The sequence below is a fragment of the Peromyscus leucopus genome, chromosome 7 (genome assembly GCF_004664715.2).
Source record: "Peromyscus leucopus breed LL Stock chromosome 7, UCI_PerLeu_2.1, whole genome shotgun sequence".
In the NCBI taxonomy this organism is placed as follows: Eukaryota; Metazoa; Chordata; class Mammalia; order Rodentia; family Cricetidae; genus Peromyscus; species Peromyscus leucopus.
In genome coordinates this window covers 111,562,838-111,574,935 of record NC_051069.1, presented here as the reverse complement: position 1 = coordinate 111,574,935, position 12,098 = coordinate 111,562,838, and the positions used below count along the sequence as shown (strand labels likewise).

The 12,098-nt window shown below is 40.6% G+C and overlaps 1 protein-coding gene across 1 annotated transcript; it reads left to right on the top strand.

Annotated features, from left to right (window-relative positions):
* Positions 1-3,628: 3,628 nt before the first annotated feature.
* Positions 3,629-5,561, top strand: Znf502 (zinc finger protein 502). The gene is given in 2 exon segments (XM_028890497.2): positions 3,629-3,840; positions 3,842-5,561. Coding segments are annotated over 2 exon segments (1,419 nt in total). The 5' UTR covers positions 3,629-3,739; the 3' UTR covers positions 5,160-5,561.
* Positions 5,562-12,098: the final 6,537 nt, after the last annotated feature.

Sequence of the window (12,098 nt, the reverse complement as noted above, 5' to 3'; positions counted from 1 at the left end):
TAAGACCTCCTCCCTCCTTCAATAAATGGCATTAGGCATAAAAAAAAACAACACTCTGGGTCTTAGAGCTAGAAGAATGAAAGAGCCTTTTCCTTCTCATGTCTTCTCTACTCCCCAATTGTCCTGCCTTAGAGCAGCCTTCCAAGTGGCTGTTATTATAACACTTCTGGGCCCAAAATAGGCTGCAGGTGTTAAATACATGACCTGAGTGACTATGAACCAATTACTTAGTCTCTGTGGGGAAATTTTCTCAACTATAATATGAAGATTAAAATAGTACCTGAATGTAGAGTTATTCTGAAGATTAAATGAGATAAACCATACAAAGTTGCTGGATGTAGTGGCACACCACCTTTAATCACAGCACTCAGGAGGCAGAGGCAGGTCGGTCTCCGTGAGATTGAGGACAACCTGGTCTATATAGTGAGTTCCAGGACAGCCAGAGCTGCATAATGAGACACGGTCTTGAAAAACACAAAACAAAACAGAACAAAAACCCCACAAAAACACCCCAAACACAACAAAACCACGCAAAACAGTAAATAGTGCCTGGTTTGCTGTAAAAAAACACTACAGCTTTGTGCTCGTGTGTTTACTTGTTTCCTCTCCTTCATGCTTTCCGGATTCAGATCATGCTAAGGCCTGCCACATTTGCTCCATGTGTGCTGTGTGACGACAGTCTTACCTTTTGGGTTCCTGGAAACTAGAGTCTGTGAAGTTGATACATTTTAAAAGATTCCACTTCATCACATGGATTTTAGATCAGGCACAGAAGTGGGAAGAGATGGCTAAAAAGGCAGATAGAGAGATAGGCTGAGATAAATTCTAACAGGACTCTGGACCTGCAACATTCTAACCACTCCACAATTTTTAAAGTTCTAATCAGAGTTTTCTCTGCTTTGCTCTAACCACCCACTTAGTGTTTGCCATTGCAGTTGAAAGGTGACTTATTTGTAGCTTTCTTTGTGCTGTTACTATGAAAATCTCATCAAACTTTACCACAGTGGAATATGGAATTTGGGGTGACCCAAGTCTGTATTTCTTGACCATAGTCTCTCATATTTGACTTCAAAATAAATGATCTCTTATCTCCTTTTAAGGTAAGAATAGTGTTTTTGTGTTGACACCAGTTTGTCACCCTTATGGCAGGAATGAAGTATTATAAAAGAGGAGGTGTAAGGATTCTGTCCTTAATTGCACCATCAGCCTGGGATGGCGTCCCAGCCTAAAAAGCGGGTGGGCCCTCTGTGCGTCCCTCTCTTTCCTTTCCGCTCCTTCCTTCCATCTGTCCTCTCTGTCCTCTCTTTCTCTCCCTCTCTCTCTCTTCCCCCCTCTCCTCTCCCAATAAAGCTCTAAAAATGTAACCACGGCCTGTGATTCTCCTCCATCGCGGCCAGCCATGAGCAGCGAGCAGTTTAACCAACAGGAGGGGCATTGGTCAGTCAGCAAAAGACGCTGACAACATGATTCCCTTCTAAGAGTCTTATTACAATGAGAGGGGCTCAAGGCCATGGTGGGCTTTAAGGGGGAAGAAGAACATTGGACGGAAACAACACAATATGTAGAGATCTAAACACGATGTGATCTCAAAGCGAAGGACAGGCTCCCTTTAAAGTCTGGAGAGGAAGAGTGATGCACGAATCCCTAATGGTTTTAATATAAAAACCCTGAGCCAGATACTGGGGTGGGGTAAATGCTGAAGATCAGAGAGACAAAGGAACAAGCCACAGCCACTTCTCACCTCGCCAACTCCATAAATCCTCTGACTAAAAGCCCCTGAGTCATCAGCCGAAAGGCCTCTAGTTCCTGTCTCCTCTGGCCTTATATGCTTTTCTGTGCCCAGCCATTTCACTTCCTATCTCAACCTTATAGTGCTGGGGTGAAAGGTGTGTGCCACCACTGCCTGGCTCTGTTTCTCTCCTGGTGTGGCCTTGAACACACAGAGATCCAGACGGATCTCTGTCTCCGGAGTGCTAGAATCAAAGGTGTGTGCCACCACTGCCTGACCTCTAGGTTTAACTCTGTAGCTGACTCTGTCCTCTGATCTTCAGGCAAGCTTTATTAGAGTACAACAAAGTATTACCACAGGAGAGAAGCTTCATTAAGTGTGAGAATGATACAGGGGCTGAAGGTACTACCGTGGGAGGCATGATGGTAGGGAGTTCAGAGGAGCCTCTTCAGAGAGCAGCCTTCAGAGAAAACCCCCAGAGTAGTCTTCCTGGGATCCAGAGCAAAGAAAAGACTTGACTTGTTGTAATATTTTAGGGATGGTGGGAAGTTTTATATCATGTGATTTAGTTCTGCATGGCATATATAACAGGGAGCATAGAGGAGTCAGGTTTCATAAACTGAAGATGTCAAATCACACACAGATTGTTTCTTAATTCTCTGCTCGAGAGAGAGCTGCAGAGAGGTGTGGCCTGATTCAGGCTGTGGGATCAAGTCTAAAGGTGCAGTCCCACGTTCTAACACAAAGACATTCTAATGAGACTTGTGTTTCTCCCTTTGACCATCAAATTATAGAAATAGTGGACCCCAAAGAATTGGTCCACATTGCATAAATTGTTCCTGGGGAGATGAAAATAAATATCTGTTGACCTCAGATGAGTACCCATGACAGACCAAAATTCCATTTTACTAAAGTCTAATTTGATGAGACAAATGGGTTTATTAGGCTTTCTTACAGACTGTGGGTGAAGGGCAGTATATTTGGGCTTTTCTATGACCTTGACCATGATCCAGATGGACAGATCAAGATAAATAGCGGTTATATAAACTAGAATAACTATTAAAGGTATAATAAAACAAATTACTATGTTATGACTAAAATAACTGTCATGTTCTGCCAAAACAAAAGTTACGAGGCTTCTTTTGACCTAATCCTCCTGCCTCAGCCTCCTGAGTGCTGGGATTATTGGCATGGGTACCACATCCTGTCATGGTTTGTTTTAAATTTTTTAAAAGTTTTTTTAGTGTGTGTGTGTGTGTGTGTGTGTGTGTGTGTGTGTGTGTGTGTGTGGTGTGGTGTTGTATGTGTACAGGAACCCTTGGAGAACAGAAGAGGGCCTCAGATCCCCTGGAGCTGGAGTTATAGACAGTTGTGGGCTGCCTGATATGTGTGCTGGGAACATAACTCAGGACCTCTTTCTGAAAGAGCAGCAAGCATTCTTACTTTTAATCACTGACCCGTTTTTCTAGCGTCTTGTTTTCAGTTTTGATTGCATTGAATTTCATCTGAGCCCTGTGATTCAAGTGAAGAGTGGATGTTAAAAAATGCCTTTATTCAAGATTGGAGGCAGAAGCAAGAGAAATCAGAAGTTCAAGGATATTCTCAACTATGTGGTGAGATAGAGGCCAAGCTGGGCTAAATGACTGTCTGAAAACAAAAACTCACCCCCAAAGAAACAAAACTCCACAAAGCAACAACAAAAAAATCTTCATTCTCCTTTGTTCCCGAAAATGGCTTACTGCAAAAAAAAAAAAAAAAAACTACCGGGCTCTCTTGGAAAGCTACGGGCGACGTGGTGAGCTAAGGGCAGAAATCCAGAAACTGTACAACCACTCACTGTCTTTGGGATCCCGGCACTCCTTCGCACAGACTTGTGGGAAATGTAGTCGCGCCCACTATGATGTCACAAGGAGACACGTTGGAAACCGCGATTCTGGCCTGCACACGTGGATCGTTCCCAGAGTTGGTCAAGATTCGGGTCCTGCTCAGTACTTGGTTTGCATCTCTGACATGGAGAAACTGTTCTCATTTAGAGATGTGGCCATTGAGTTTTCTGCAGAAGAGAGGGAATACCTGGTGCTTGCTCAGTGGAATTTGTACAGGGATGTGATGTTGGAGTGTGAAGAGACATGCAAAAGTAGGCGCACACGCAGGATCAAAATCCTATAAATGTAAAGAATGTGGGAAAACCTTTGATTGGAAACCGCTGCTTATAAAACACCAGAGTATTCATACAGGAGAGAAACCCTACATATGTAAAGAATGTGATAAAGGTTTTAACTATTCTCTCAACCTTAAAAAGCACCAAAGAATTCATACTGGAGAGAAACCCTACAAGTGTGAAGTATGTGGTAAAGCTTTTCTCTGTTCTTCATATCTGCGTAAGCATCAAAGAATCCATACTGGAGAGAAACCCTACAAGTGTGAAGAATGTGGCAAAGCTTTTACTAGTGGTTCAGGCCTTGTTGTTCACCGAAGAGTTCATACTGGAGAGAAACCCTATGAATGTGAAGAGTGCGGCAAGGCCTTTACTATTCACATAGCACTCTCTAAACATCAAAGAATTCATACTGGAGAGAAACTGTACAAATGTGATGAATGTGGAAAGACTTTTAATGTTCACTCAACACTTTCTAAACACCAGAGAATTCACACTGGAGAGAAACCCTACAAATGCAAAGAATGCGGCATGGCCTTTAACATTCGCTGCATACTTTCTAAACACCAGAGGATCCATACTGGAAAGAAACCCTATAAATGTCAAGAGTGTGGCAAAGCCTTTATCTGTTCTTACAGCCTTCACCAACACCAACGAATACATACTGGAGAGAAACCCTACAAATGTGATGAATGTGGCCAGGCCTTCACTTTGGCTTCATAACTGCGTAAGCATTGGAGAATCCATATTGGTGAGAAACCCTACACATGCAAGGAATGTGGCAAAGCATTTTACTGTTCATCCAGTCTTATTTACCATCAGAGAGTTCATATTGGAGAGAACCCATATAAGTGTGATGAATGTGGAAAAGCCTTTAGCGTTTATTCATCCTATATGAATCACCAGCGAATTCATAGTGGAGAAAAACCCTACAAATGCAATGAATGTGAGAAATCCTTTAATAACCGTCATAATCTAACTCGACACCAAAAAGTTCATACTGGAGAGAAAGCCTACAAATGCAAAGAATGTGGCAAAGCCTTCACTTGTACTACAGGCCTTACTCAACATGAGAAAATTCACACTGGGGAGAAACCCTACACATGTGAAGAATGTGGTAAGGCCTTTAACTCTTCTTCAAACCTTAAACATCATTGCAGACTTCATAGTGGAGAGAAGCCCTCCAAATGTGAACAACATGGCAACACTCTTGAAAATTGTTCAGGATTTACTAGACACAACAGACGTCATACTAGAAACAATCCAGTTTAATGCAAACACTGTTGCAAAGCCTTCAATAATGTTCACCTATAACTCAATACAATAAGAATAATTCAATATAATAGAATTGCAAGGAATTTACTAATAATTCAACCCTTCTTCATCACCATCAATTTAGTACTGGAGAGATCTTGTAAAAGCAAAGAAAGGAGTCTCAACTGTTGAATAATATTTTATACACATGATCAAAAATACACATATGAGAGAAATCCTACAAATTCAAATAACACAAGAAATCCTTTATTCTTCACAACACAATCAACAGAAGTATTGTTGAGAAACCCTTCCCAATACAATGTGGCTACCTTTAAGTGAAGCCAGATCTTCATTAACTCTGAGTGAATTCACAGACACTACACATGTACATAGGAAGATAATTTTCAAATATATAAACTTGAGAAAATTTGTTGTAGTAGAAATCACTGTGTAAATAGTGTAGCAATCCTTACCCAATCACTTACATATAAAGAAATATATGGATGTTATTGGAGACAAACCCTGTGAATTGTTTTGGCTATGTTGGTTAGTTTACGTTAACTTGACACAAACTAGAGATACCTGGGAAGAAGGAACCTATATTGGAGAATTGCCTGCCAGCCTGTGGGCATGTTTTGGGAGTATTTTCTTGATTAATGATTGATGTGGGAGGGCCTCTTTCCCAGGGGGTGGTGCCACCCCTAAGAATGTGGTCCCTGGATTGTATAAGAATGCAAACTGAGGTTCTGGAGAGATGACTCAGTGGTTAACATCACTCTTTGTTCTTGCAGAGGATCCAAGTTCAGTTCCCAGCACCTACATGTGGCTCCCAACCATTCATAACTCCAGTTCCAGAGCATCTAACATGTTTTTCTGATTACCACAGGCACCAGGAATGCATCTGGTGCACATCATACATGCAGGCAAAACATGCAAATATATAAAATAAATGAACCTAAAAAATAATTAAGAAAAGAAACAGAGTAAGGAAGAAAGGAAGGGAGGGAGGGAGGAAGGAAGGAAGGAAGGAAGGAAGGAAGGAAGGAAGGAAGGAAGAGAAAGTTCAGAGTAGGTCATGGAAAAGCCAGTAAATAGTGTTTTACTACGGTCCATACTTCAGGTCCTTCCTCCAGATTCCTTCTTAAGTTCTTGCCTTGACTTCCCTTGGTGATGTAACTGTGAGCTGAAGTGAACCCTTTCTTCCCCAAGTTGCTTCTGGTCAGTGTTTTTTCACAGCAACAGGAAGTAAACTAGGACAGAGATTAGGATCATGGGATATTCCTGTGATGGACCTGGCCACCTTCCTGGAAAGGATTCCATAATCCATGGTAGGATTATGGAAACAGTTGGAGCTTTCAGCTGGAAAGGCCATTAAGTACTCAGCTAACTGGGATGTTAAAGGAGCTTGGAAAATAGGACCATCGAGAGAGGTGCAGACAATAGAAATCTAGCTTGTAAAGTTTCAGAGAAAAGCAAAGAGTATAACAACTTGAATTAGGTCTTCAAATTAAATGTGGTTAGTTCTGTTTTTCCACTGTTTTTAGGGCTGTCTGTGTGGTATATTTAATTTATGAATCTGTGATTTCTGTTGAGCTGGGTCTGAAGAAACAGCTTAAAAAAAAAGACCAGAACCACTGAAGTAAAATCTTTGGTTATTGAGACAATTGATGCTCATTAGCTGGGGCTGTGATTTGTAAGAGACAGGCAACAAGTTAAAATCTTCTGCAAAGTTATTTCCTCAGTATCAGCCTCCAGGATTTGTAGTCCAAATGGGGCCAAGGCTGCATCTCAAGCTGGCATCCAAACTTGGTAATGTGTAAAAGTCTCCCATGTGGTGCTGATTTTGTTGGCCAGAAAACTGCAGGACTTAAGAGGTCATAGAAAGCAGTTGATTCTTGGCACTATGTGAGACCATAGTGAAGAGACTATTGGTGAAGATGCACCCTCAATTGTAGTTGAAATCCCCAGATTACAAGTCTCATGTAGAAAAACTGAGGCTTGGTGATATGTGGCATCATTGTAGTTCCTGAAAAAGCCAGCAAAGTCCATTGCTGAAGGGGCTGGATTAGTTTTATATTGGAGATTCCAGAATTGGAGATGCCAACACCATGGGATGACCATCAAGGACAGCAGCATATGTAGAGTGGAGTAGGCCTGAGCCTGTGGGACAAGCTTATGTTTCCAGATGCCATAGCAGGACGAATGGGGCTGTAGCCCTTCAAATCCAGAAGATCATGAGCAAATCCTAGACACTGGACACTGAATATTTACACTGCTGGACTTTGGTTTCATTGTAATTGTATCCTGATTCTTCCCTCTTGAAATAAGAAAGCATGAATTTATTTTGAATTTAATAGGAAGGATTTTATTGATTTTACAGTTAGTTAAGAGACTTCAGATTTGTAAGGAGACCTTGGACTTTTAAATTGTTTGAATTTGTTTAAAGACTACAAGGCGTTTAAAATTATACTATGTTTTATATTATGATAGTAACATGAGATCTTGGGGATAAATCACAAAGGAAAGGTTATAATTTAATGGCAATGTGTCAAGTTGACAAAGAATCAATTGTGCTGTTGAGTTTCTTTTTATCATTGTGACATAAACTAGAGCCACCTGAGAAGAGCAGACCTCACCTGAGGAATTGTTTCCATCAGAGTGGCCTATAAGTATGTCTTTGGAGCATTTTCTTGATTAATGACTAATTTGGAAAGGTCAAGTCCACTGTGAATGGGACCAACCCTGGGCAGGTGGTCGAGGGCTATATAAGAAAGCAAACTGAGCAAGCCATGGTAAAAGCCAGTAAACAGCATTCCTCCATGGCCTCCACTTCATGTCCTCAGGTTGCTGCCTTGAATTCCTGCCTAGGTTTCCCTCATGATGTAACTGTAGCCTGTCAGTTGAAATAAACCCTTCCCCCCCCCAAAAAAAACTACCATTCCCCCAGCCTGCTTAGGTAGGACTCACAGATATTCTGAGTAGCAAAGAAAACCCTCCAAATTCCCAAATTCCTCATTATTTACCTACTTGCTTATTCCCATTGATCCAGTGGAAGAAAATACTTGCTTACTGAACTTTAGCCAGGTTTCCATTTTTCTGCAGGACCCTGAACTTTCCTAGGCAGCCTACACCACTGTGGATGAAGATGGAAATGCACCTGAGAATGTTTGCCACAGGAAGATACATCCTCTTCAGACTCATCTCCTTTGGTGTGTCTAGTTATCCCCTCCAAAGACTGTGCTAGCTACTTGCTTCCTGATCACTCCACAAAGATCTGCCTTTTCATTATGATTTTACAGGAAATAAAGTTAAGAGATTGCATGAATCTCAGAAGAGACTTTGGACTTTTAAACAAGTTTGAAACTGTGATAGACTATGGGGACTTTTGAAGTTGGACTAATGCATTTTGCATTATGATATTGTTATAAGCTTATGAGGGCCAGAGAGTGGAATGTAGTTGTTTGAATAAAAATGGGCCCCACACGCCAATAAGGAGTAGCACTATTAGGAGGTGTGGCCTTATTGGATGGAATAAGTGTGGTGCTGTTGGAGGAAGTATGTCATTGGGGTGGGCTTTATGGTTTCAGAAGCTCAAGCCAGGTCTAGTGGCTCACTGTCTCTTCCTGCTACCTTTGGATCCAAATGTATAACCTCAGCTACCTCTCTAGCATTATGTCTGCCACCATGCTACCTGCTAAGATGACAATGGACTAAACCTCTGAACTATAAGCCAGCCCCCATTTAAAGGTTTTACTTTATAAGAGTTTCCATGGTCATAGTTTCTCTTCACAGCAATAGAAACCCTACCTAAGAAACTATGTAATAAAGGACTATCTATATTCCTAAATTGCTTAATAAGTATGGTGGTCTGTAATTTTTTTTTGAGTGGATCTATAAAAAAAACCAGCTGAATAAAAGTTAAGATTAACTGGATTGTGAGGTTTTGGAATCAATGCACAGCCTTTAGTCTGGAAGGAGTTGGGGATTTTTGTAGGCAGAAGTTTCTTTTCTGCCTGCCTATAAGTCAGAGGAGATGACATCCAGCTGCCCAAGGAACAAGATGCCAGCAAGTTGGTAACACCACAGCCACATGGCAAAATATAGATTAATAGAAATGGGTTAACTTAAGAAGTAATAATGGGCAGTGGCGGCACACACCTTTGATCCCAGCACTTGGAAGGCAGAGGAAGGCTGATCTCTGTGAGTTCAAGGCCAGCCTGATCTACAAAGCAAGTTCCAGGACAGCCAGGGCTGTTACACAGAGAAAACTTGTCTCTGAAAAAAAAAAAAAGCAAAAGAAAAAAAGAAAGAAAGAAAGAAGTAATAGCTAGCTAGCAATAAGCCTGAGCCATGAACCAAATAGTTTGTAATTTTTAAAAAAGGTAGATTATTAAATCTACTTTAATCCAAAAAACAACTGTTAATCTTCCATATTTTACATCAGTGTGGATTTTAGTTTATTGACACAAATATAAAGTTAACTTTATCATACTGTGTGTATATTTCTACTCTTGCTTAGGGTATTATGTTTATGCAGCTCATTTAAAAATGTAATATAGCCGGGTGGTGGTGGTGCACGCCTTTAATCCCAGCACTCAGAAGGCAGAGGCAGGTGGATCTCTGTGAGTTCGAGGCCAGCCTGGGCTACAGAGTGAGTTCTAGGACAGGCTCCAAAGCTAAACAGAGAAACCCTGTCTCGAAAAACCAAAAAAAAAAAATGTAATATATAATTAAGAAATATGGATTAATAGTCATCTATAATAGCAAACGTATAGTCATGTTAGTTAGGGTTTCAAGGTCATGCAGAGATATATTTCAGATAGATAGGCAATCTTCAAACACTTCAACGACCTAAGAATATGGCATTTAAAATGTTTTAAGAACTTAGACTTTTCTCAACAGTGAGACACATCTGCTCCTGGAAGCACCAATTCTTCAGAGAGGATGATGGACATTGAAAAAAACTTATTAAGGAGTTTGCTTACAATGTAGAAAAGGCTATCCATTTGGGCAAGAAACTGCTCTTGCCTGGACTGCTTCACAGTATGTTGTATAAACTGGATATGCAGGACCCATAGGAAAGTGGCCACTAAACTTTGCCAAAACAAGGTGATATGGTCCTTCAGGTTTCTGCTTTGTAGAAGAAACTGCCAGACATTCTACAAGACACAGAGGAAAGCCACTGATGAACTTTGCCATGAGACAGAACAGTTCTTCAAATTTCCTGCTTCACTGAAAAGTCTGCCAGAGACTCTAGACCTGTAGGCTGAAGATACATGCCCCAACTTTACTGAGAAACTTTGGGTAACTGTCCAGGCAGCCAGATGTATCTATGATTTCTAGAATTTTGGAAGTTGCTTACTGTTTACTTAGGTAATATATCTTTCTGGAGTCTTTGATGGAGTTGAAGACTAGATAATTGTAATTATGGTGATATTTTATTTGTACTAAAATGTGATTTGTATAAAAATAAAAGAAAAATTTGAAATATTAAACAAACAAATATTTTACTAAAGTTAAAAAAAAGGGAGAACTAGGGACTCATCATTCCTCTCTACATTCTATTCTTTCCCTTGTTTTATATATTTTAAATTTTTTTTATTGGTGGATTCTGCTGGAGGATCCGATGCAGATAAGCACTGGAGGGCTCCTGTTGCAAATCACCCTCTGGAGCGATGGAAGGATCTTTCTACTAGCACATGGAGAGGACCCGATCTAGTGTTGGTGTGGCCCCGGAGTTTGGTTTATGTCTTTCCTCAGGACAATGAGGTTCCTCTTTGGATTCCTGAGCACTGAACATGCCCTGTGGCTGTTGCTGAAGCCCAACATGTCAGAGACCTAATGGGTCTCCATGAAAAGAATGTACCCTTCTGATGCCAATGGAGATTGAGAGCCCAATATGGCCAGCTTTGGCAAGCATTAATGTAAGCTTAGGAACTGTAGCCATGAGATTGGATTTTCCAGAAGAGCTGCCAGCTAAAGTCATGCTCGGATCAAGAAAAATGGGCCTTGGCGGTTTGTGTTCCTGGAGTTGTATCCATGCCTGTGGATGTCCACACACTCCAGAAGAGAATTTGACATTGCTGCTGCTGTTGTTGCTGTTATAACAATGGTGCACACCGCTGCTACTGTTTCTGGGATTACCATTTCATAATTGCTTACTACAGCTAGCACAGTGGAGACCCTGGCAACAAAAGTAGCTACCACAGTTAGTTAATCTTTCATTCTATTGGGCATGATAAATTTAATTCAGTAGTTATATACATCTCCCTTTGGGTTACATCCTGCTGGTAATGGCGTTTGATTGTAGAAGGAACAAATAGGACATTTCTTTACTATTTCTTTGGCTTGTTGCCAGGTTATGGAAAAATCCTTTTTTAAACCTTTACTATTGACATGATGCTTTTTATGAAATTCTGAGGCCTCCAGCACATTTCCTATCAATAATTTATCAATCTCATCATTGCCTTGTGCTAGAGGGCCTGGCAGACCAGTATGGGATCGAATGTGAGTTATATATAAAGGATGATTCCTTTTCCTGATTGTATCTTGTAATTGAATAAATAGTGAAGTTAATTCTGAAGCATCAGGGATAAATTCTGCAGTCTCAATATGTAACACCACTCTTTCAGCATACTGAGAGTCAGTTACTATGTTGAGAGGTTCTGAAAAATCCATTAATACCAACAAAATAGCATACAATTCTGATTTTTGAACTGAATTATACGGACTTTGAACCACTTTACTTAAATTTTCTGATTTGTAACCTGCCTTTCCTTCTTTGTTGGCATCTGTATAAAATGTACGAACTCCAGATATGGGTTTTTGCCGTACAATTCGAGGCAAGATCCAATCAGCTCTCTTTATAAGATCAACTCTATTGCTTTTGGGATATTTGCTGTTAATTTCTCCCAAAAAATTACTGCAAGCTCTTTGCCAAGGTTCACTTTCTGT